General features: G+C 39.3%; 1 protein-coding gene across 10 annotated transcripts in view; it reads left to right on the top strand.

The window, feature by feature from the left end:
- The window catches only part of hspg2 (heparan sulfate proteoglycan 2), a 516,773-nt gene that overhangs the window by 249,453 nt on the left and 239,910 nt on the right, over positions 1-27,410 (top strand). For all 10 annotated transcript variants that reach the window (XM_039755775.1, XM_039755773.1, XM_039755774.1 and 7 more), the window contains 6 exons: positions 4,648-4,706; positions 16,240-16,380; positions 16,659-16,841; positions 21,109-21,288; positions 25,060-25,178; positions 26,039-26,150. In XM_039755775.1, coding sequence (XP_039611709.1) covers positions 4,648-4,706; positions 16,240-16,380; positions 16,659-16,841; positions 21,109-21,288; positions 25,060-25,178; positions 26,039-26,150 — 794 coding nt within the window. The remainder of the gene's footprint in view (positions 1-4,647; positions 4,707-16,239; positions 16,381-16,658; positions 16,842-21,108; positions 21,289-25,059; positions 25,179-26,038; positions 26,151-27,410) is intronic.

Genomic DNA, 27,410 nt, shown 5'->3' with positions numbered 1-27,410 from the left:
GGTCAGGAGGTAGGTGCCGTGTCGCCTTGTCTGTTCTTTACTGGTGTCGTTAAGCAGATTTGTTGATTTGGATATCTTGATATCTTCTCATAATGGCAGTCCCTTTGGCGGAGTGTGACACACTGTTTACTTCAAGTGCATATTTTGCAGTTCATATTTTCATGAATATGGCTGCCAATTCTTTCAAACTCACATTGACTCCGACACTATTGTCGTATCGGTAAACAACAGGGAGCACACACATTACCTGCGACAACGTATCCTTCATGTTTACCATTCATCCACTGATGTTGCCTTGTCTGTTCTTTACTGGTGTCGTTAAGCAGATTTGTTGATTTGGATATCTTGAGTGCTGAAATCTGCATCTCCTGCAGCTCTTCGTTATCAGTTCTCATAATGGCAGTCCCTTTGGCGGAGTGTGACACACTGTTTACTTCAAGTGCATATTTTGCAGTTCATATTTTCATGAATATGGCTGCCAATTCTTTCAAACTCACATCGACTCCGACACTATTGTCGTATCGGTATCCTTCATGTTTACCATTCATCCACTGATGTCTTTGGATGCCAATTGTACAATCTGATGTTACAGAAAGGTTTTTCGCTTGCAACAGGTTATGTTTATTGTGAGTATGTACAGCATACTCTAATGCACATGCAAGAGCCCTGTATAGGTTGTGAAACGAATGACCTGGACACCACAATAAAGATTTGGGGCAGCCTCCCCATATACTTGAAGTGTGGCTAAAAATATGGCAAAAGTATTAATTGACAGTCTTTACAGACAAGAGTCCTACACTGAACTGACAAACAGGAGCATTATGGTGTTTTTTGAAGTCGGACAGGGGAAGTGACTTCATCGGGCCCAGAACTGGAATTGACATTATCTGAGTCGGAAGTGGAGTCCTCGGGCTCGAAACCGGAAATGGCATTCTCGGTTCCAGGCAGAGTTTCCTGTTTTTAGTCTGCAGAACACTTTAGTTGCCTCCCATGAGCATGTGTGTGACACGATCTAATATGTTTTTTAGGAGTCTTTTCAACTGTAGATGATTCATAGTAATCAGAAGCTTGCTCTCTGGTTAACAGGAACACCACTGCTCTTTGTAGTTCAAAATCACTGCACCTACATTGAGCACCACCTTCATGAGGCATTGGATTGCTTTAGAATTGTAACACTGAGTGGCTGTCTAATTGTTCCCACCCAGTTTTAAGCAAAATTCACACGATTGTCTCCAGACAATCTGATGGTGTTAAATTGATAATTCTGTTGAACTGGCAGGAGATACAATTGAATGTCAGTTGGTTCAAAAATTCAGTGAATTCTATTTAAGACTTGAGGCCCTAGTTTTTGCTTCAGAAGTTAGTCAGAAAAAGAACAGACTCAGGAATGGTATCAGGAGTTTGCCCTTCCTTGGCCAGGAAGACGACAGAAAGGTAAATTAAAAACAAACAGAGCTCAGCTCCAGACAGAATACGGGTGTGTCTGCTTCACTCCTGTGTAGAACAGCTCTCTACAATATTCCATTCCGTATCTGAGATCTTTTTTGGATTTGCAGCAAGTGTGTAGCCTATGGAAGCAGGCAAAAAATACATATGTCAAAGCATTAAGAGACTTCAAATTAGTGGATGTAATGAGAGGTTAATTAAAAAAACAACTACTAACAACTAATTAAAAAACCCAAGCCAATCTTCACCTGCACCATTATACAAACAGAGCAAAGAGGGGAGTGGAGGACACCACAGCAACACTTCTGAATTTACTGTATTAGAATTTAGAAGGATCACAAAACCATGCCTTTTATTAATTTCTCTTCAGTTTTTAATACAATCCAGGCCCACATTTTAGTTGATAAACGTATTCTGTTTGGACCCTAACTTGTTGGCATGGATTATGGACTTCTTTTTTTTTTTATTAATTTTATTGGAATCCATACAAAACAATCAAGTTTTTACAAAAAGAAAAATTGAGTTAAGAACAGATCGATCCCCACCCCTGAGAGAGAGAGCAAGCTAAACTGCGTAAAATTTAAGGCTTGTAAACATACCTAAATTAATAAATTCTCTGTGCTTCATGAACTTATTTTAAAATATTACTGATTAGATCCTGCCATGTTTTGAAAAAAGTCTGTACGCATCCTCTAACAGAGTATTTGATTTTTTCCAATTTCAAATAATATAACACACCGGTTTCCCACTGACTTAAAAGAGGAGAGTTTGGGTTCTTCCAGTTTAGTAGAATAAGTCTGCGTGCCAAAAGTGTAGTGAATGCAATCACAATTTGTTTGTCCTTCTCCACTTTAAGCCCCTCTGGAAGAACCCTAAACGCAGCTGTTAATGGGTTAGGAGGGATTGTGAGTCCAAGGCTATCTGAAAGGTAATTAAAAATTTTTGTCCACAATAATGTTAATTTCATGGGTGACATGGTAGCGCAGTGGTGGCGCTGCTGCCTTGCAGTTAGGAGACCCGGGTTCGCTTCCCGGGTCCTCCCTGCGTGGAGTTTGCATGTTCTCCCCGTGTCTGCGTGGGTTTCCTCCCACAGTCCAAAGACATGCAGGTTAGGTGGATTGGCGATTCTAAATTGGGCCTAGTGTGTGCTTGGTGTGTGTGTGTGTGTTTGTGTGTGTCCTGCGGTGGGTTGGCACCCTGCCCAGGATTGGTTCCTGCCTTGTGCCCTGTGTTGCCTGGGATTGGCTCCAGCAGACCCCCGTGACCCTGTATTCGGATTCAGCAGGTTAGAAAATGGAAGGATGGATAATGTTAATTTGGAGCAGGCCCAGAACATGTGACCCAGTGAGGCTGGGACTTGATTGCAACGTTCGCAGGTTGGATCTTGCCCTGGAAACATTTTGGAGAGTTTTAGTCAAGACAGATGTGCTCGATATATAATTTTGAGTTGTATAATTGTATTCTTTGCACATATGGAGCTCGAGTGAATTCTCTGCACTGCTACTTTCCACTCCTTTTCTGATATATTAATTGAGAGATTTTTTTCCCAGTGTCCTCTAGGATCTTTGAAAGGAAGGGATTGTAAAATGATTTTATATATTGTAGAGATGGAGTCTAAGTCCTTAAGATTGAGCAATATTTTTTCCAGCATGGATGAGGGTGCAAGATGAGGAAAATCTAGAAGGTTCTGTTTAACAAAGTTCCTGATTTGAAGATAGTGAAAGAAATGTGTAGCTGGAACGTTAAATTTGGAATGTAATTGCTCATAGGATGCAAAGACATTGTCTATATAAAGAAGTTAATTCCAAATTTTTTCCAGATATTAAAAACTGCATATGTTTGTGAGGGTTGAAAGAAGTGGTTCTTTTGCAGGGGTGCCACAGATAGAAGCTTCTCCGTCTTAAAATGCTTTCTACATTGGTTCCAGATTCTAAGTGAGTGGAGCACAATTGGGTTATTTGTATATTGCCGATAACGTGTGTTTATTGGAGCGCAGAGCAAGGAATACAAAGAAGTACTGCAGGATTTTACTTCTATTGCGGTCCAAGCCTGTGTATGTTCTTCAATTTGTGTCCAGGTTCTTATCGCCTGTATATTTGCTGCCCAGTAATAAAACTGGAAGATTATGGATTATGGACTTTTTAACACTAGAATTCCTGAAGCCTATGAAAAAAACTCATAATCCCGGCCCACCTTAAACTCCTTCACACCTCTCCAACAGCATCTTTTGTTTTGTAAATGTGTCGATCAGCACAAGCAGCAAGCAGCCTTCTGTCCCATCCCCAGCTCAAGCCAAGGCTCCTTATCTGCGTGTGAGGTGAGGTGCCTGGAGTTGTAGAGGGTAAATAATACAGTATATCGTTATTTGGAATACATGCATTTCATGTGTGTTCAGTGTCTACAAAGATCTGGGTAAGTGTAAGATAAAAGGAAATGCGAGAAATGTAAGAAATGCTGAAAACATACCTAAAGCAAATACTTTTTCCATGTTATACTAATAATGATATGAAGTGTATAATGTGTAATGACTTTAGTCCAAATATTAAATATACATGTGCGCTTTTATTCACAAATATAACCAAAGAAAAAAAAATGGTACAGTATTTGATTTACATGTTTCTGTCAAAGAGTTAAAAACTCAAATGTGAATCGACAGGGAGATTACACATATTCTTGAATGGTCCAGAGGTAAGAACTGCTGCATTATAACCTAAAGACCTTGGTTCGAGACTTGGCGTGCCACATTTTGAGTAGTGAACTGCTATTATTATTATTATTTCTACAATGTAATAAAAACATACATTTGATTTGAGTCTGTAACTCCCGGTGTAAATTTTGGCTACAGTTTTATTCCCAAGACCAAGTGTGATGCCCTGACATTAGTTTTAAATGATATGCTCATCTTTATGTTTTCAAACGTACCTGTTTTATTATAGTATAGCAGGGAGAAAGAGCCTATGCACGTGGTACTGCAGAAATGCAGAATGTAAACAGTGCATATAAAAATGAGTTGAAGGCTCCAGGGTGACTGCTGCTTACCACTTGGGTTACATATGACACATGACCTGAACTGTCCTATAGGTCTCACTAAGTAAAGCACCAAACCTTGCTGTCACATTCCTGTCTCTCGGCTTTGCCCACTTCAGACTCACTAATATGTAGTTAGTACTGATTCTTTTATTTTGTCTTATTTTCTAACAGATACCAGATGTGATGTTCGAGGAACTGCAGCAGCATCTTCCAGAAACTGCGTTTGTAAGGTGAGCCTTGTATATGTGCTGGGAACTTCATGCGCTGAAACAGGCTTGTGGTTCATCTGCTTTTGAGTAACAGACTTCATTCTGTTGTCCATGGAATGTAAGGGTGTCACAGTGAATTACTAGCTCTGGTTCTTCAAAAAATCCCATACTTGTTTTAAACTATTGTGTATTATTTTTATACTAGTAACTTGGCGTGCAGCGTTGGATGACCACAGTTGAAGGACTCAATCGTAAGGACCTCTCGTCGGGTGTCTCATTGGCACGCTTTTGCCTCTTAGTTTCGCGATCATGGCGTAATCTGTCTTCTCTCTCTGTAGGGGTTTCAGTTGCCTTTCGTTCAGCGGCAGAGACGCGTCGTTGAGCTAATCTGTGTGAATGCTGAGTGTCCGTTTCTTGCGAGCGACTGTTACGCCTTTGCCTCGTTGCTTAATGATCATGCTGTAATGTGTCCTCTCTCGCAGCAGCAGGTTCAGTTGCGTTTCGTTTCGGCATTGTTCCGTAAGGTCTCCTCCGCATAAGTGCACATGGGTAGCTGAAGACAGAAAGGCATAGTGGGCATAGTGAAACACACGAATTGGTGACCAGGGGAACCATCCGACTCAGACGCGGGGCTCGAAATACTCAAGTGCACATGTTATTTATAATTTAATTTTTTTTTTGTTGTTATGAACTTCGCCAAAAGAGTTGATCCCTGTAAATAGTTAATAGTATATGAACAATATAATCTGTTGTAGTACGGGCGGTAATTAGTGTCACACCTCATAACCTGCATACACCACGAGTTTGACTGTAACGCCAGAAGCGCGGTGGACGCTGCGCTGTAAGGGTAGGTTGTGGTTTCTGTTTTTTTCTTGATTTTTTTATTTCATTTTATTGATTATTTAATAGGCAGAGGGGAGAAGATGTTAATGTAATGCTCTGTCTATTTCTTTACTTTTGTTATGAAAAGATTTTCGGGAACAGGAAAAATAAAAGCAAATGGGAAAGAACGGAGGGGGGTAAGCAGGAATTCTGAGAGGGGACGGACTGGGGCTTTTCTACGGGGCGGCTATACAGCCAAAAGGAACGCGGACCCGGACACGGATACCGTGCTGGGCTTTTATTATATAGATTACTGAAAAAAACATGGAGTGCCACCTATTGGCAGATTCATATAACAGGATGCACTGCATCGGTGCCATTTGTTTGATTCTTATAATTTTGAAGAAATTAAGGCATTACTTTTGTATTGACAACAGAGAACCTCATAGTCTAGTCCAGTAGTTTTCCTGTTCTTACTTCTGACTCCATGGTATTTGCTTCTCCTTGAGTTCGAAAGAAATCAGGGAAGTGTTCGCAAATATTGCCAAACTTGGCAAAATGCATTGAAGTCAATGGAGAAGGACTAACTGAGCTAGATTTGATTGGATTATAATGGTGCAATCATCTTTAAAGTGATCCTGAGGGCTAGGGAAACGTTTGCCAACTATACTGGATCAATTATTGGTGCCAAAAAGGTGACCTGAACTGTGCGGCAGCAGTGCAAACCACTGCACTGTGTGAGATCAAAAAAGAAAGTACACAGTCAGAGATGCACAAACATATCATTTGTCAAAACAAAGCGGAAATGCCAAAATCATAATCAAAAGTCAAAAAGAATATGTAGGATTTTTAAAGACAGAAAATTCAAAGTGGCGTGTCAGGATTAAAGCTGCTGGCTTGTTCTGTTTTTTGAAGTCACTCTCACGGCTCTTCAACCCATATGTGCTGATGCTTTGTATTTTGTCTTCTATCAAAATGATAGAAATGTCTTGTAACTAGTAATTAAACCTTTTCTTATTAGTATTAGTATTATTTCATAGCGTCTGCTGTGCTCAGGCTCCTTCAAGATTTGTGTTTCTCCACGTGGCTAATTATACATGCATTCGGCATGCGCCTCCTCTTATACTGATGTGGAACTCGAAGATCAACCTGTGCATTTGGCTACAAGCAGAGATAATTTGTAATTTATGTTGTATGTGTTTTATAAAAATAAAATTTTGAGAACCTACATTATTTACTTATCTGTCCAACCACTAAGTAAATCCCGCAGAGTCTGTAATGTAAATGATCAGCATTATATACCTGAGAGGGTAGTCCCATCCAATGTTGGCTATTACAGCTTCAGGGGATGTCGCACTGGCCTCACAAAGCATTATGGGGCACTGGGGAAAAAATTCTAAACCGAACGATTTATCAGTAAATAATTTGATGAACGAGCAAGAACACGACCACAGCAAATTCGCTGTGAATAACGCTTTGGCGAAATTCATGAACAACACTACTTCAGACTCCTGTATTATTATGCATGCGCGTGTTTTTGGTGGTCCAGTAATTGGAAGTGACAAGAACTGAACAGCCGTTATAGGCATACATTTAGTTTAAATGAGATTGAAGTTTAGTATATCTAGAGCAGATGTTTTAGCACAGGCAGAGTGGTATCACAGAGCTGTCGTTCCTGAATCACAGCACCAGGGTCTTCATGGAGTTTGCATGTTCTTCCTAAGTATTTATGGATTAATTGATATCAGTGAGTGTACTCACTCAAAAACATCATCCTGATTAGTTTTTTGTTTTGTCAGTGAACTGGCGAATAAACGTTTTGAGCCAAAACCTTTAGATGTGCATAAAAATCTAAACAAAGAAAAGGTAGAAAATGAAATGAAACTGAAGCTGAATACAAGAGATGATACTCGAGAACAACAGGGTCAAAACTGAAAGTACACATGAGAAAAGAGCACAGTGATAAACTTTGAATCCTTTAAAGATTTGATATCCGCAAATTGAATAAGGATTTGAACTCATAGCAATCCTTTTATCCCACACCCCTAGCAACACTGGAAGCGTACCAAACGACGGAAATAAAAAAAGCAGAGAATCTAGAATCAAGATACTGTGATAAAAAATATTAATTCCAGTTTACTTTTGTCACAAGCATGCCTCAGAAACATAGATGGCATATTATCTTAAATTGAAATATTTCTTACTTCAAAGTTGGACCTATGTGGTAAATTTTAAGAATGAACTGAATAAAGATGGCAGATCTTCTGTTTATTAATCTTTCTGGCAGGAAGAGGTGAGCCCCACTGGAAGCGATGTCTAGGGTGGCATAGCCTTCAATCTTCTGGTTTGCAAAGAGAGGAAGAGAAAAGACATTAGCACGCAGCAGCGGAAAATGACCATCACTAGAGCCCTTACGATGTCCAATGTGCATACACATGTGACACATTTAAAGATCCACATTTATAGTTCCCCAGAGGAACTAAAGAATGATAAAGGCCATTGCTGCTGTTTGTAGAGTGTATTATTTTTAAACATATACAGTAGATTGTAAAATATATTACTGGAAAATATTTTATATTATTCTATGATGATTTCATATAATTAATTTGCTTTGCAAAATACATTCATATAAATTATATGTATTAAGATATTTCTTCCATTGACGTTTTTTACTTTTATGTGGCTTAAACTAAAATCCAAAATGTTTACTGTGCAATGCAAAATGTAATACATTTTAAATAATATTTTATAAGCTGTGTGAATGGAAATATGGTCATGATTTTATTTTATCTAATGCACACTTCATAGAAAATATGAGTTAGCCAAATGTATTTCCCAGTATTCCGTATTCATTGAGAGTTTGCACATTTTCTGCCTCTCCAGTTTTCTGAGGTCCTCTGGTTTCCTCCAAAACATTAAAGCCATTCCAGTTGATCTGTCACTGTAAACTGGCCCAGTGATGGCTTTTCTCGAATAACAGGCTTCCCATTCAGTTTTTTTTTTTTCTTGTGGGTGATGCTACCAGAATAGGCTTCCTCTCCATGTGACCCTATAATGGAGCATGTGAAATCTTAAAATGGTTGGGTTGAGTGGATATATTAATGTCTGTAATTGAGTTTTTCAGCAGTGGTAATGTTCTGTCGTATACACTGCTCTTCATGATAATCACAGACTTCAAGCAGTCATTTCAGGCAAGGGATACGCAACAGAGTGGTAAATATGACTACTTTTTTTTTTTTTTTTTATTTATTAATTTTATTATAATCAATACATAGTAATCAAGTTTTTACAAAAAAAGAGTTATGCTAAGAACAGATCGATCCCCACCCTTGAGAGAGAGAGCAAGCCAAATGGTGTAAAATTTAAGGCTTTAAAAATACCTAAATCAACAAATTCTCTGTGCTTTATAAAATCATTTCAAAATATTACTGATTAGATCCTGCCATGTTTTGAAAAAAGTCTGCACAGATCCTCTAACTGAGTATTTGATTTTTCCAATTTTAAATAATATAACACATCAGTTTCCCACTGACTTACAAGAGGAGAGTTTGGGTTCTTCCAGTTTATCAGAATAAGTCTGCGTGCCAACAGTGTAGTGAATGCAATCACAATTTGTTTGTCTTTCTCCACTTTAAGACCCTCTGGAAGAACCCCAAACACAGCTGTTAATGGGTTAGGAGGGATTGTGAGTCCAAGACTGTCTGAGAGGTAATTAAAAATTTTTGTCCAGAATAATGTTAATTTGGTGCAGGCCCAGAACATGTGACCTAGTGAGGCTGGGGCTTGGTTGCAACGTCGCAGGTTGGATCATGCCCTGGAAACATTTTGAGAGTTTTAGTCGAGACAGATGTGCTCGATATATAATTTTGAGTTGTATAATTGTATGCTTTGCATATGGAGCTTGAGTGAATTCTCTGCATTGCTACTTTCCACTCCTTTTCTGATATATTAATTGAGAGGTCATTTTCCCAGTGTCCTCTTGGATCTTTGAAAGGAAGGGATTGTAAAAGGATTTTATATATTGTAGAGATGGAGTCTAACTCCTTGAAATTGAGCAATAATTTTTCCAGCGTGGATGAGGGTGCAAGATGAGGAAAATCTGGAAGGTTCTGTTTAACAAAGTTCCTGATTTGAAGATAGTGAAAGAAATTTGTAGCTGGAATGTTAAATTTGGACTGTAATTGTTCATAGGATGCAAAGACGTTGTCTATATAAAGATCTCTAAGCAAGTTAATTCCAAATTTTTCCAGATATTAAAACTGCATATGTTTGTGAGGGTTGAAAGAGGTGGTTCTTTTGCAGGTGCCACAGAAAGAAGCTTCTCCGTCTTAAAATGCTTTCTACATTGGTTCCAGATTCTAAGTGAGTGGAGCACAATTGGGTTATTAGTGTATTGCCGATAACGTGTGTTTATTGGAGCACAAAGCAAGGAATACAAAGAAGTACTGCAGGATTTTACTTCTATTGCGGTCCATGCCTGTGTATGTTCTTCTATTTGTGTCCAGGTTCTTATCGACTGTATATTTGCCCAGTAATAAAACTGGAAGTTAGGTAGAGCCATGCCACCTTCTGCCTTTTGTCTTTGTAGGGTCGCTCTTTTGATGCGTGGATGTTTAGAATTCCAAATAAATGAGGTTATTGTTGAATCTAATTGCTTAAAGAACGATTTATTAATGTATATTGGTATGTTTTGAAATAAAAAGGAGCTTAGGAAGAATATTCATCTTAACAGTGTTAATTCTTCCAGCTAGTGTGAGATGAAGGGTTGACCATCTATGCAAGTCTTGTTTAATTTTTTCCATGCAGACACCAAATTTTGTTGATAAAGAGCTTTATGTTTACTTGTGATGTTTACCCGAGGTATTTAAACTGTTCTGCAATGATAAAAGGAAGGGTGTCTAATCTAATATTATATGCTTGCGAATTCACGGAAAGAGTACACTTTTATTCAGATTAATTCTGAGACCAGAGAGCTTTTGAAATTCTGTGAGTGCTGCTAAGACTGCAGGCACAGAATTTTCTGGGTCCGATATATACAGTACCATGTCATCTGCATATAATGAGATTTTCTGTTCCAGTCCTTCTCTGCTAATCCCCTTTATCTGATCAGTATTTCGACAATGTATTGCCAGTGGTTCAATGGCAATTGCAAACAGCAGTGGTGACAAAGGGCATCCTTGTCTTGTGCCACGCTCTAGTTTAAAGTAGTCTGAGCAAATGTTATTGATGCAAACTGAAGCTTCTGGGTTAGTATACAGTAATTTAATCCATGCACAAATGTTCGGGCCAAACCCAAACTTCTCCAAAATAGTAAAAGGTATTTCCATTCAATCATGTCGAATGCTTTTTCTGCATCCAATGATAATAATATTTCTGGGGTGTTTGATTTAGTTGGTGAGTATATTACATTAAACAGGCGTCAAAGATTTGAAGATAAGTGTCGGCCCCTAATAAATCCAGTTTGGTCTTGTGATATTACTGAGGGGAGCACTTTCTCCATCCTTCTAGCTATGATTTTAGAGAGTATTTTAACGTCGTTATTCAGAAGTGAAATTGGTCTGTATGATGCACATTGTAATAAGTCCTTATTTTGTTTTGGAAAGACAGTGATTAGTGCTTGGCGAAAGGTTTGTGGAAGAGATTGGTTATCTCTGGCTTCTGTAAATGTTGCTAATAGGAGGGGGAGCTAGCTGAGGAGAATTTCTTGTAAAACTCTGCAGGGTAGCCATCAGGGCCTGCTGCTTTTCCACCTTGGAGTGACTTTATAGCATCCAGTAATTCTGATAATGACAGAGGTTTATCGAGTTCCTCCACACTAAAAGCGCCAATTTGTGGTATCTGTAATTTATCCAGAAATGCATTAGATTGTATATTGTCTTCTTTAAACTCAGTAGTATATAGGGATTTATAGTAGTCTCTAAAAGTGTACATTATATTTTTGTGTTCGATGATTTTATCTCCATTCGTGTTAGTAATTACCGAGATTGCTATGCATATCTTGCTTGTGAATTTGTTGCGCTAAAAGCTTATTAGCTTTCTCCATGTTCATAATAATGATGTCTGGATTTGTAAATTAGTTGTTCGGTTTCTTTAGTTGTCAAGAGGTTTAATTCTGAATGTAGAGCCTGCCTCCTCTTATGTAGAGTCTCGCTTGGTAGTCTGGCATGTTCTTCATCTATTTTAGTAATTTCGCTTTTTATCTCTGCTACTTTCTTCGGATTTATTTCTGTGGGAAAGATATGAGATAATCTGTCCTCTTAAGAAGGCCTTAAGAGTTTCCCAGAGTATTCCTGCAGAGATCTCAGGGGATGTATTTGTCTCTAGAAAGAATTCGATTTGTTTGGATATAAATTCAGTACAATTCTCGTCAGCTAATAGAAGCGGATTGAGCGCCATCTGCGGGTGAGTGTATGGGGCTTAGTAATTTCAGCTCCAAGATCATCGGAGCATGGTCTGAAATAACAATAGCATCGTATTTACAAGATTTAATCTTAGGCAAGAAGTTATTATCTATAAAGAAGTAATCAATCCTTGAGTAGCAATGATGTACTGGTGAGTAGAAAGAATATGTTCTTGAATTTGGGTTTAAAAACCTCCAGGGATCTGATAAGTTGTGATCAGTTATAAACTTTGTAATTATCTTTGCGGTGTTAGTTGCCGTTCCCCCTGTGGAGGAAGTCTTATCTAAAAGTGGATTTAGAACACAATTAAAGTCCCCAGCCATTATAAGTTTATGAGTGTTCAGATTGGGAATGGATGCAAATAAATTTTGTATAAATTCCTTATCATCAACATTAGGTGCATAAACATTTATCAAAATCATTTTACAGTTAGATAAGTCTCCCATGACCATCACATATCTCCCTTCAGGATCCAATACTACATCTGATGCTACAAATGGTACTGTTCTATGTATGAGAATTCCCACCCCTCTAGTTTTCTTTGTAAAACTAGAATGGAACATTTGGCCAGTCCAGTCTTTTTGCAGCCGGAACTGATCCTTACTTAGTAAGTGGGTTTCCTGTAAAAATACTATTTTAGCATTTAGACCTGTTAGGTGAGAAAGTACTTTCTTTCTCTTTAATTGTGATTCAGGCCTTTAACATTCCAGCTTACGAAGTTAACTGTCCCATCATGGAGACACTGATTCTGAGTTTTTGGTGTCATATTATAGTCTTAACTGGAAGTGAAATAGTTTAGGTCTTAATTTCCTATTCCCCCAAGAGTTGTTGCCATGCAGCTTATTATTACGTTGATAGTTATAATTATAAAGATTGAGATGATAGATTAGATATAGATCAAGCCTGCTCTCTTTCTCTTCCCCTTAACCCCCACCCTCCCTTTTGCCTCCCCAGGTGAGGCTAAAACCCACTCCATGCAGTCCCAGTCCTCTGACATACCCAGAGACAGAGCACGCCCAAAGCACATCAAGCCCCCATGCAGTGGCGCTTTAAGGTTAAAAGATAGAGATATCTGTTACCAATATAGTCTTTAAAAGAGGAAAAAGAAAAAAAAAAAAAATTTTGCACTTATATATATATATATAAATATATATATATATATACATATATATATATATATATATATACATACATATACACATATATATAATCTTCAGCAATTTTAGTGCATTAAGATGATATCCCCAGATAATAAACCCAGGTGATGGTGTTAAAGATGTGTCCAAAACAAGCATAACAAGTCTTAATGCAGTAATAGCAATAACAGCAAACCAAGGGTATGATATTGAACAGTCTCATTTAGGGTACACATGAAATAATTAGAAAAGAAAAAAGAGGAGGAAAACGTAATTAAGCACAATAAAACATAAACATTTAGCCCTAGTAATACTAAGTAATGATAAGTAATAAGTAAGTAATAATAATAATAATAATATAAGAATATGAGAATATATGCTGATAAAAACCCGTATTTTAAAACAAATAGATCAGACAGTAGATTATTAATCCTAGCTTTATCATTTACCGCCATGACTCACAATTATGTATCAGAATAGTCCCGGATCAGCTTTCTTAACTCATTTTCTGCCTCCTCCTTGCTAGCGAAAACATAGAAATGACCCTGCCATTCCACTTTCAGTTTTGCGGATACAGGAGGCCGATTTGACATTGGCTTGCCGTAGCGCTGTTTAATATTATAGAAGGCGCGCTTGATAGCTGTTGCTGGAGAGAAGTCAGGGAAGACGCGAATGTGGCAATCTTCATATATAATATCTTCCTTTTTTCCTGAGGAGTTCCATCACCTCTAACTTAAATGATAATCGCTCAAAACGAACTATAAAAGATCTTGGTCGGGTCTGACGGTGTTTGATCAGCGTGACGCTGTAAGCCGCTGCTATCTCAGATTCTGCTTTAAAGTGCCCCGATTATTTTAGAAAAAGTTCAGTTGCGAATTTCACGGGTTTAAACTTTCTCGATTCTCCGCAGGCCTTCAATTCTGACATTATACCTTCTATTCCCATCTTCTAAAGCAGCCAGTCTGTCTCCAAGTTTTTCTCCGAGTTTTTACATTCAACTGGCATTTACTGCTCTTTCCTCGGCACTGGCAGCTAGATGTTCGGCTATTTCGATCCGATTCGTGAATGTCTCACTAAGATGCTCCAATTGATCAGCAAGCGTGCTCAGTTTAGCCGAGTTTTTCTCAATGCGCTCTTCAATTTTACCCAGCACCTGTCGGTTCAAGTTGGACCTCTTGACGCAGCCTTTCATTTGCCTGTTGGAATTCCTGTCGCAGCCTTTCATTTGCCTGTTGGATTTCCTGTCGCAGACATTCATTGGCCTGTTTCATCTCCTGTTTTAATTCCTGTTTCAGTCTCTCAAGTGCCTTTGCCGTTGCTTTCTCATTAGCCTTCTCGCTTTCTTTATATCTTGCGTGAGCTCAGCGAGCAACACTTTCAGTTCAGATAGCTCAAATGTGCCTTCTTGTACCGTAGATGAAGCAGCAGACTCTGCTGAAGCGGTGTCCCGCTGCTCCAGTCCCGCGTAATTGCGTAACTGAAGCCGCGGACCTCCCGGCCTTTTCCAGTTTCAGGGAATCCTCTCCAATCGGCGAGCTATCCACATCTGCACTCACGATCGCACCTTCGCTCCCTTTTCGCTCTCAGCCGGCGACGATGTAGCGGACCGTGGTCCCGAGGAGTCTGTACTTTCGCCCATCTGATCCAGGTCTGTCTCTGACAGGCCGTATCTCGAACTAGGGCTTGCTGATCGCAGCTTGGATGTAGCTTTAGTCTTCGATTCTTTCGTTCTTTCCTTCTTGTTGGCCATGTTTATATGTGTTTACATATACTGTAGCGGTCCCTCTCGGGTTGAATAAATACAGGATATCTCAGAATAATAAGCAAATAATATGAAAAATAGCACCACTGCTAGCGGAGCTCCACTTCAGACGTCCATCTCCCGCATCGGACGAGACCAACTATATGACTACTTTAATATACTCGCCATCACTATGTCCTAAACATTATGCGGTCCTGAAATGGTTAGGCAGTGTATAAAATATATATATATATATATATATATATATATATATATATATATATATATATATATATATATATATATATAAATATATATATCTTTAAAAACCATGCTTATATTAAGTTACTAAAAAGTAAAAAATAAGTCTCTCATACATCACTTGTAAAATAAAAGTGTGGCCGTTTTTGCTAAGTATTTTTTGAATGTTGATGTAAAGCGCCCACACTTTTATTTTACAAGTGATGTATGAGAGACTTATTTTTTACTTTTAGTACACATTTTAACTTAATATAAGCGTGGTTTTTAAAAACTTTTTTATACATATTATTTTCAACTTTTTCTCTCGGGTTTGTTTTAGTGCTATCCGTTACTAGCGCCATCTATTGGTGAAATCTTGAACTATCCATCCATTATCTAACCCACTGAATCCGAACACAGGGTCATGGGGGTCTGCTGGAGCCAATCCCAGCCAACAGAGGGCACAAGGTAGGAACCAATCCCGGGCTGGGTGCCAGCCCACTGCAGGACACACACAAACACGCCAAGCACACACTAGTGCCAATTTAGAATAACCAATCAACCTAACCTGCATGTCTTTGAACTGTGGGAGGAAACCGGAGTGCCCGGAGGAAACCCAGGCAGACACGGGGAGAACATGCAAACTCCACGCAGGGAGGACCCAGGAAGCGAACCAGAGTCTCCTAACTGCGAGACAGCAGCACTATCCACTGCGCCACCATGCCGCCCAAACTCTTGAACTATTCTTCATATAAATATTTAATTTCTTAATTAACATAGATTAATTGATCAATTCATAAAACTGATTATTCATTCATGTATTGTCATCAGAAGTGAGTAAGTGTGCAAAATTTCAACTCATTTGGACAATAGGAAGTGGGTTAAATATCAATTACAAGATTTGTACCAGACAACAGACAGGTGAAGTTAATATAAAGTGTGGTAATAATAATAATAATAATAATAATAATAATAATAATGAGTGTTGTAATTTCTACTGGTGTGATTGAAATGTATGCAGATGCCCTTAAATTAACTTTAACATTATAATTTTCATCATCATATGAAGCATTTTATTCCATGGATTTACTACTAACAATGATATAAGAATAGAAAAGCATAAAAAGAAAAAAAATGTTTTGTAAAGTATATCTGTGAACATTTATTGAGAACTCACAATTTTTGCGTTTTTTATTTCTTTCTTTTTTCCTTAGCAAAATGCTGTTGGAGTCTTATGTGATGAATGCAAGACGGGCTTCTTCCATCTGAGTAAAGACGATCCTGATGGATGTACCCCATGTTTCTGTATGGGCATCACCAGGCAGTGCACCAGTTCTCTTTGGAGCAGAGATCAGGTATCAGACAGAAGCTGAAGATACCACTCAGGGGGGATGGCTGCTGAGATCTTCCTTTCTAGTTGGCCAAATGTATCTGCTTAGCAGAAGTTCTCTGTGCCTGGGTTTTCTGCTTGTATCCTCTGTAATTTAGAGTATTTTGGGTTTATTAATCAGCCCTTCTCACAGTAATATGCATTTTTTTCCTGTTGGTGTTTAAATAAGAGTGAGAAAAACAAGTCTTCAGTCTCATCATAAGTAGCAGGTTGGTTTTATTCTGATTATTTGTTTTCCCTTAGGTCCGAGCTTCTAATGATGACCAACAAAGAATGCTATTCACCCTGTCAAATTCGGCAAATACTCGGACAATCAACACAGGCATCCTCCGACAAGGTTCTACTGAGCTTACATTCCGTACATTTTCTGAGCTGCCAAGTGACATCTACTACTGGGTTCTGCCTGACCGCTTCAAAGGAGATAAGGTAAATCCTGATTCTGGGTAGATAATCTGAAGCCTTGGATCAGGAAGATGGCTTAAGGAAATATAAATGCATTTTTGTGAAATGACTGATAACATTTGTGGAAAGTAGAGGTGTCACTGAGCCCCAAACTCTTGACACAGCTGACGCAAATACAGTCATGGTTCAAGTTTAATGATTTTATTTAGTCCAAGTACCTTTACATAGCACAGTGTATACAGGGACAGTGAATCCTCCCTCTTTGTTATTTTCTTTCTATCTCCTTTTTTTCCACCCAAGTGTTGTCCTCTGCCTCTCAATTCCAACTCTCTGAGGACAGGTGAAGGGCTCTTTTTAGACCAGACCCCGGAAGTACTTCCTCTGTTTGGGAAAAATGCGGGTCAGGCGAAAATATCATAAAATAGGGACGGTCCATCTCTACAGCTCTCCCTGGCAGCATTCACGACACCCAGCAGGGCCGACCTAATGGACAACAATTAACAGTCTGTCCTGGGGTCTCAAATTCATGGGAGTATATATATTCCGAACAGGATAACTCCCCCATTCCCTCCATTATTCTGGCATCCCTTCTTGACAAGGACCAATTTCCAACCTGGGTGGGACACCAGTCCATCTTGGTCCTTCCACTCCGGTCTCCCTTCCTGGCAAGGGGCCACCTTTCCTACTGGATGGGATGCCAGAAAATCCCATATAACACTTACACAGTACATCTGTTACTATATCCTCAGATTGAGCATGATTTGCAAGTCCAAAACAAAAATAAGAAAGCACTCTACTTACTTTGAGCTAGTCATTAACACAGAATTGTGTAATGTTGGGGAGTTAAAGGAGGTATTCCCAGGGCAGAGAAAACTTACTGTCCAAACCAAAGTGTTAAGGCCATAGCTAAACTCGCACAGATGCATTCAGTATAAAGAGCAAATTTGCCAAGCTAAGGAAAACTTGAAGCAATGTAGAAAGATAAATGAAGAATTTCATTGGAGAGAAGTCATTCTTTGCATAACTCCTTCACACTTTATGAAACACTGTACTCTGTTTGAAAGAACTGCTAGTGCCCAATTTTTATAGCTACACTTATTCTGTCTCAAATATGTTAAGGAATAATTCCCTTCTCTGCCACCCTGGCCAGCATTTAAGCATAATCAAAGTATATTTGGTAATAGCAAGCATGGTTTAAAAATTGGAAAAAAGTCAATATCATAGAAATTTAGACTATCCCTCCTTGATATAGAAGTAGAAAATCCAAGGAACAAGGCTAGCAAAACATTTAACAACTGGAAATAACAAAACACAAAGCAAATACATAACTGTAGTGTAAACCCTGATGGAAAGTAAATTTGAGCCCTGGGTGTAAGCAGTTATAAAGCTTTAACAAGTTTGACTGTGTAATCTGTGGAAAATATCATCAATGGACTATAAACATAGTTGCAAATGGTCTTTCAAGTGGTTTTTGGGACATGAAGAAATGTCAGGCTTTAAAATATGCCAACTAATATTATTTTAGTACACTGAAATACATCCATCCATCCATTTTCTAACCCGCTGAATCCAAATACAGGGTCACGGGGGTCAGCTGGAGCCAATCCCAGCCAACACAGGGCACAAGGCAGGAACCAATCCTGGGCAGGGTGCCAACCCACCACAGGATGGTTTTAAAATATGCCAACTAATATTATTTTAGTACACTGAAATACATCCATCCATCCATCCATTTTCTAACCCGCTGAATCCAAATACAGGGTCACGGGGGTCTGCTGGAGCCAATCCCAGCCAACACAGGGCACAAGGCAGGAACCAATCCTGGGCAGGGTGCCAACCCACCACAGGACGGTTTTAAAATATGCCAACTAATATTATTTTAGTACACTGAAATACATTAATTTGCAAAAGTCACAAACACTTTAGATAGTTCACACAAATACTTGTCTTGGACAGTGTCACAAAAACGACCATAAGACGTTGAGAAGGTTTGGGGCAGACCATCCATATAATTGCAAAATTGATTCATGAAAGTTGTCATGTATACAAAACAGAGTCCAAAACAGAACTGATTCTCTTGGCACAAGATGGCAGCTTTAAAGGCCAGTGGAGAAAGTGATGTCATCATTACCGGAACCGGAAGTGACCTCGTTGGCTGCCCCAGAGCCGGGCGGGATTTCCCTAGAATAGTCTGCAAAAGATCGGGAGGGAAAATTAGTGCACTTCACCACCCCCTTGTCTGGCATGGAATCACATGTATTCAAGCCCTTTAGTTGTCTCCTAAACACACATGTGTGACAACAGTTATTTTATCTTCTGGATTACTGTATCAATAGAAAAGAGTGTATTGTAGAGTTTCAAACATTCCTTTTGCTAAAAATGAAGCAGTTCAATAAGATATTTGAATGTCTTTAAAGAAAGAATGTTTTTCTTTTTATTCCTCTTCATCTTTTCCCACTTCTGTGTGGAGTTGATGTACTTGATCAACCTTCTCCATACCACTTGGTCCTGCACCTCCTTGCCAGTCAAGCCCATTTCCTTCAGATCTTCTTTTACTTTATCCATCCACCTCCACTTTGCCGTCCCTCATTTTCTCTTTTGCTGTACTTCCATCTCCATCACTCTTTTGCCCACACATATTCATTGTCTCTCCTCATCATATGTCCATACCACTTCACCCTACTTTCCTGTACTTCCTTTGAGATCTCTCACACTTTTGTGGTACCTCTAATTGTCTCATTTCTAATTCTGTCAATTTTATTAACTCCATACGTCCATCTCAACATTCTCATTTCTGCCACATCTAACTTCTTCTCCTGCTCTCCCTTTACTGCCCATATCTCAGCTCCATACATCATTGCTGATCTTACCACTGTCTTAAAAACCTTACCTTTAACATTAATTCTTCAACCTCACAAGACTCCCAATACTTTCTTCCAGTTGTTTCATTCACACTTCACTCAGTTGGTTATCTCTGCGTCTAATTTTCCATCTTGGGCTACCACTGATCCTAGATCAGGTCACTAATTAAGAAGATGGTAAGAATGAAAACCTGCAGCCACTGCGGCACTCGAGGCCTGGAGTTCGCCACCCCTGTCCTAGATCTTTAAATATATCCACTCTTTTCAGTAGCTCTCCCTACAAGCTAACTTTTGAATCCCAATCATCATTAAACCTCATATATTCTTCTTCCTATTTATTTTCAATCCTCTGTCTTTCAAAGCTCTTCTTTGGCTTTTTAGTGCTTCCAACCTTCCAAGAGAGATCATTATTACATTGTAGATTTTTAATTTTCTAAGAACATTATCTGTATGTTTTGTGGTCTGGAACAAATTTCTTCCCTTCTCTCTCATGCATTTCTAAATATTTTATTAACCCAAATATTGCATGCTACATTTGCACATGTTTAAATGGAAGTACATTAGCTGTAAAGCTGGTGGCTCCATTGTCATTTGAGCCTCATTGTTAACTGAGGGCTGATTAAGAAAGCCTGTCGGTCTGTCGTGGTGAAAAAAGAGCTGAGCCGTAAGGCAAAGCTCTCAATTTACCAGTCGATCTACGTTCCTACCCTCACCTATGGTCATGAGCTATGGGTAGTGACCGAAAGAACGAGATCGCGAATACAAGCGGCTGAAATGAGTTTCCTCCGCAGGGTCTCTGGGCTTTCCCTTAAAGATAGGGTGAGAAGCTCAGTCATCCGGGAGGGGCTCAGAGTAGAGCCGCTGCTCCTCCGCATCGAGAGGAGTCAGATGAGGTGGCTCGGGCATCTGATCAGGATGCCTCCTGGACGCCTCCCTGGTGAGGTGTTCCGGGCACGTCCAACCGGGAGGAGGCCCCGAGGAAGACCCAGGACACGCTGGAGGGACTATGTCTTCCGGCTGGCCTGAGAACGCCTTGGGATTCTCCCGGAAGAGCTGGAAGAAGTGGTCGGGGAGAGGGAAGTCTGGGCCTCTCTGCTTAAGCTGCTGCTCCCGCGACCCGACCCCGGATAAGCGGAAGAGGATGGATGGATGGATGGTTAAGAAAGCAATAATTAAGACTTTAATGAAGCAGTTTGAAATTAAAATAGGCAATTAAGGGTTCTTAATCGTAGCATGTGAGCTATGCTAAAATGAATCCCAAAAAGTATTGCTTTAGTAGTATATAAACAAGTTCTAATTAAGAAATTGGTGAAAAGGACAACCTGCAGACCCCCAGGAAGTAGCTGAGGAGCCCCGGCTTACTACATGGTATAAAATATGGCTGCAGCCTCTAGAAATGTTTATGTCATTTGTCAAATTCCCTCCCATAGGTCACCTCTTATGGAGGGGAGCTGAGCTACACAATACGGTACACTCCCAGGCCTGGCTCTTCACTGGTTTACAATCGACCAGATGTTGTCCTGCAAGGCAATGACATCTTCCTGGAACACTTTTCTGAAACACAGCCCATTCCTGGCTCCCCAACCACCATCACCCTTGTTTTCCGGGAGGTAAGTCATGAGGGCATCACCCTCTATGTTTAAATATCTAAGTCATGTGTAAAATACTAGCAGTGGGTTTTAGCAGAAAAAAATAATGCATATTGTGAGCAGCTGGCAGAAAACAGAGCATTTTATTCTAAATGATCTAATCTTGCATATATAAAATTGCTGTGTTTTCTTTTTTAATAATGGTGGTGGGCAGAGGGAATTATGCACATTTGCCATTTTTTTACAAAAAAGTAATGGTGTTGCAGTTTCAGGTTGACACCACAATCTTCACAAAGGGAGTTTTATCATTTTTTTATAGCAGTTAAAGAACATTCACAAAACTCCTTAGTCCTGGCAGATTTTAAATTCACCCACTGACAATTGGTATGATTCTAAGCAAAACACCAAATCCACATCCAGAACTTCCCCATGCCCTTTAGTAAAGCACTGATTGATTGATTGTGGAGATTTATTTATTACTTGTACGAGGGTAAATAAGAAAGTAAAGGCAATTTGAAAATGACACAGTAACCGCAATAAATAGAAGGTGATGCAATACAGCATCTTCGTGATGGCATATGAGTAGTTTGAACACACACAGTGTAGCACGCTGCCATTAGTCTAGTTAAGGCCAAGGTAAAATGAACATGGAGGCTCTACTTCTTGAACAACAACCTATTTCTTTGGTCAGAAAGAGTGAAACATGCCAAAGGATGTTGGCTTGTACAGATCAGTAAGCTGTCTGGGTACCCATCTTGTGAAAACTTTACTTTAAGTCATGAAACACTCTGGCATGTGCAGATCGACAGCTGATATCCGAATGTACAGCAAAAGCGGACAACATAATCTGTCAGTCTTTTCTGATGATGTAATTCACCATGTCAATGTGGGATTGTGTGCGCGATGTTAATGGTCAACTACACTTGTTTGTGTCCACTTTAAACCTTTCTAGCCTTTCATAAACTTTTTGTTGAGTCATGCTGTTTTCACTTCCATACTGAGCCCACATCCTTCGGTGAATTTCAGAAGGTTTTCACTCCCTCTGCCCAAGGACATCTCACTACGGCACATTGTTCAACAATGGTACAATCAACAATACAGTGCTTCAACTAGACTGAGTCCTGCATTTGCGCATTTGAAAAACCCGTAATCTTTCACGAACATGTTGTATTAAGTCATCTTTTGTCCATTATAGTTACAGTGTAATTTTCAAATTGCCTTTATTTTTTGATTTACCCTTATAGGAGGTGCGATCCAAAAGTTCCTGGATTGCATTTATTTAAAAGCATACACACCAAAGAACAATTAATGGTGAACAGTTCCTTCAAAATAGTCACCCGCTGAGTTGATACACCAATCCCAGCGAGATTTCAACCTTTCGAAGCACCTCTGGAAGTCATTTTTTGTCATTGTGTTCAAGACATCGGTTGTTACTAATTGGATCTCCTCCACCTTCTCAAATCTGTATCCATTGAGCCTCATCTTCATCTTAGGAAATAAAAAAATCAAACGGTGCTAAATCAGGGGAGTATGGAGGGTGGGGAATGGCAGTAAACTTTGTAGAAGCCAAAAATCTGCGCACAATCAGAGATGTGTGAGCTGGTGCATTGTCGTGATGCAAAAGAAATGACTTGTCAGCCCACATCTGAGGATGTGTTCGGCGAATTTGATTTCGCAAACGCCTTAATATCCCTGTAGAATACTCCATTCACCGTCTGTCCTTGTGGCACAAATTCCTTGTGGATGACACCCTTCACATCAAAGAAGCAAATGAGCATTGACTTGGTGTTGCTGTAAACTTGTCGAGCATTTTTGGGTCTTTCAAATCACTCATTTTCGCGAACAACCCTTCACAGACACAACTGAAGTTTAAACGAGAACTGTGACTTGAAAAACAACTGCGCTGACGTTATAACGCGTGATAACAGCTCTCAAGGACAACTTGAACTGCAATCTATTGGCGATTGATATAACCAAACCCTTCTGGCTGCAGAATACTGTACATGCATTCCTGGAACTTTTGGATCGCACCTTGTATGTTGTTTTAAAAAACATGTAATTTGCTGCTTATTGTTGGCTCATAAATTGTGGACTTGAAATGTAAACATACAGTAGATACAGTAGATACTGTAACTATAGGATGACCTCCCAAGCAAAACTTTGGACTAACAATCAGAAAATCTAACGTTAGAAATATGAATTGGTTTGAATAATGAGAACCACCAACGTTGTATAAAATACTTAACAGCAGTACTTGAGTAAAAGTAGTTGATACTGTAGATAGTTGTGTGTTGAGTAAAAAAAATTCTGGAAAGTTAATCAAGTGAAATAAAATTTGCCAATGAAAAGAACGCAGAAGTAAGAGTTTTAAAGTATATGCTACTATGTATACTTATGTAGTATAAAAGTATAATAAACGTAGGATCTCTCCGTGTTTTAACAATAGTCTCAAAAGCACAAGCTATTGGGTTTCACTCCTGGAATGAACTAGATTATAGTGAAAATATTTTTACAGCTTTACAATAATTGAAGTTACTTTCTTTTTGCAAGCGAGTCATTGTACGATCACAAAAGTATGAGCCAAGTAACTGCAAATTGAAGCAGTGACAGTTCAGAATAGGTGGACATCTTAATGATTAAGGTGGGAAAGAGCTAATAGGAAAGCCGTATAGATACACCCCTTTAGAAGGAGCTATTCTGTTTCTAAAAAAGAATCATAAAGTAAATTTTCATCATACAAATGCCTAATTACAATTAATTTTCCCACAATGCCCTCCATTTTTGTTCAAATAACACTGAACTGCATGCAAATTGGCAGAATTATTTTAGTAATACCATTAATCATAAAAAAAAAATACAAAAGCATTGGTCTTCATTATATAGTGTTTAATAAAGTACTTTACCTAGACTTTATGACTTTTGGTCAAAGGAATGTCTTTTTTGGTTTACTTGGACTATTGGAACCGAATAGTTCACAGTCTGTTTTGGAACAGTAATGCCCAAGATAATGTGAAAAAGACATGTAAACAGTACATGCGACAAGGGTACGTGAACACACAAGCCCACCTCGTTGTATCCTGAAGACCCTGTTTGGCACGTTGCAGTGAGGACAGTGTCTGAATGCCGGAACATCAGCTGTGGAAATAACTGAGACTAGAATTAGGTGTCGCCAATGTCCAGCCCCGCCCCAGACATCCAGCTTGTGAGGCCTGCAGCATGATATCCTTGGATGGCTGAGTAGATGATCCTCCCAGATTATTTTTATAGAGAAATTTTCCTATTTATTTTAGATAATTGACTGAGTACATATTTGTGTGGCCCTTTTATTTTCTAGTTTATTATTAAAGAAGCGAATGTGTCTACTAAAATCTACTTAAAATGGAAGCCAAACTCCTTTCCTGTAGTCAGCTCTCTGCCGGTCCGTACTGATTTTTTGAATTTGGCAATGCATAGAGAACCTAGTGCACGGTGATAAAGGAATCAGTGTTATAAGAAGTCTGTTTGTTTCAAACATAACAGATAAAACGGAGTGCCCGTAAAGCTGAAGACGTTTACTTTTCATCGTGAGCACTATCTTAGAAAATATTATTAGGTTTAACTGTTCACTAGCCTCACATTTATTATTGTTACATGTTATCTTATGATTAAATTATGTGCTTTTGTTGTTTGGCTAAAAAAAATACTTCTGATCAAGGCTGCCCACTCTTTGGTCCCAAACATGTACTGGATAGGATTGATGCCAGGGATGCAGGCGTTTCGTTTTCTACCTTAATTGTGTATTTTCTTTCTCAGTCGGCTTGGCGGCGTGCTGATGGACAACCATGCACACGGGAGCATCTTCTTATGGCTCTGGCCAACATCGGTGTCTTTATGATCAGAGCAACTTATGCTGAAAGAATGATAGAGTCCAGGTACAGTCATTAATTTACTCTGTAGAGTTTGACACATAGAATAAGTAAGAGAAGCTAAGGTCATTTTAGCCACCTTGTATTAACTAACAGAAAATGAATGAACAAATTAATACACGTAATGACAAGTATGGCCAATGGCAATGTGGTCCATTGCAACCTTACAGCTCTAATGATATGAGTTTGAATCCTTTACCTGGATCTCTATAACTTCTTCTCCATCTCTGCATGGCTTTTCCTTTGAGTACTCCCGTCTTCTACCCCCATCACAAAGATGCTAGTAATAGGTAAACTGGCAACTCTGAATTGTCCCAGCATGATGGAGTGTACAGTATGTGCAAGTGTGCTCTACATTGGACTATACATGGTCCAGGGCTGGTTGTTGCGCTCTGCTCAAGGATGCCAAAATAGGCTTAGACACCCAGTGACCCTGAACTGGGTAAGCAGGCTACAAAGTGAATGGGTTCATGAATGGGTGCACATGGAAGAAATTCCAAGAATTACTGGTGACCTAAATTAAATTAAATTGTGGCATAGTGGTTAAGGCTTTGGACTTCAAACCCTGTGGTTGTGAGTTCACATCCCACTAATGACATTGTTTGACCATGAGCAAGTCACTTCACCTGTCTGTGCTCCAGTTGGGTAAAACAAAACAAATGTGACCAATTGCATCTCTCAAATGCTGTAAGTTGCCTTCATTGCTTGGCTGAAAAACAAATACTTCTTCTCAAGAATTAACACTCTTTGGTCACATGGGATAAAGGTGTCAATAATAATGATGCTGCCTACCAGGAAGTGAGCATATGTTGGCATGTAATTCACAGCTCTGTGTGATGGTAACATTGTCTTTCTCATCTCTGCAGCATTTCAAATATTCGAATGGACATTGCGGTGCCCTATTCCACTGGTAAGGAGAAAGCCAGCGAGGTTGAAGAATGCGCTTGCCCTACAGGTTACAGTGGACCATCCTGCCAGGTATGACACAGATTACGATTCTTAATTTATGATGGGATTTACTGAAAAACATGCAGAATTACTCATGGTATGTCAGGGGTACAGAGTCCCAGTCTATACTCCTGTCACTTTGCCAAAAAGGGGATATTTGTCCTGCACGGAGTACACGAACAAGGTGCCTCCACACTTGATAAAAGTAAATCTCATTACTGTATATACTTGCGTATTAGTTGGGTCTTGAAACCCAAAAAAGTGATCATAAAATCAGACCCCGACTTACACGCCCATTCAAAAATACAACACTTATTTATTTATTTTTTTACATCTTCTTGCTTCCTCCAGTCTCACATCAGTTTGTCAGACACATTGAATTTTGTTGCAGCAGCGCAGTTATCAATTTTATTCGTCACTTCAATGACTTTTAATTTAAAATCAGTTTCATATTTTCTTCTGATCGAACGCTCCCTCCATCGTACATAAGAGATGCTCTTATGATAAAGGTACTGTATATGAGGGTGTGAGATACAAAAAACACAAAACAATGCAAATGTCGCTTCAGAATAGTTTGGGTATTACCGTGTGGTCACGTAGGCACAATACATAGAAGAAAAAGGCAGTGTGATCTGTGGTTACTCTTTCAGGTGGGCGTTAGCATATCATAATCTCTTGGACCAATAACTTGAGTTTTCCGCATTCGACTTATACGACCGACATTATAAAATAATGGAAATTATACGGTAAAATCAAGCCCCATCTTATCTGCTGGAGAACTTAAATGTGAGTATATATGGTATCTGTTTTTGATGCCACTAAATGGCACTCCATACCTCCTCTAACCTGAATCCCAATTAAAGTGAGAGCCTAGATATCTGTTTTGTGGAGTGGTGAGCCACTAGTGGAACACATCAGTTTTGTCTTTGGTTGGAGAAGTGAGAACCTTTTGTCTGGTGTGAGCAAGAGGCAACCTCCGAAACGTGTGCCTATGTCTGCTGCAAATGGCTTGGACTTTTAGGGTATGGACTGAGTAGTTTTTAAACACCGGGGGGCGGTTACTGCATGATGTGTATTTAACCCCAAGAAACTGGGTTCAGAGAGAGGGTTACAGGTTATACTGGGTGGCGTTGGGAACATGTTTGTTATTTCATGAAAGTAGTCCATGTACACTGGCAAGGAATTAGCTTTCTTGCTTCGCTTTTATATTCATCTTCATTCTTCTTAACATTGTAGTTACAACACATTAAAGAATAAGGTGGCATGGTCAGGTTGGACTTTTCATTTTAA

The sequence above is a fragment of the Polypterus senegalus genome, chromosome 6 (assembly GCF_016835505.1).
Source record: "Polypterus senegalus isolate Bchr_013 chromosome 6, ASM1683550v1, whole genome shotgun sequence".
In the NCBI taxonomy this organism is placed as follows: domain Eukaryota; kingdom Metazoa; phylum Chordata; class Cladistia; order Polypteriformes; family Polypteridae; genus Polypterus; species Polypterus senegalus.
This window is presented reverse-complemented; position numbering and strand designations above follow the sequence as displayed.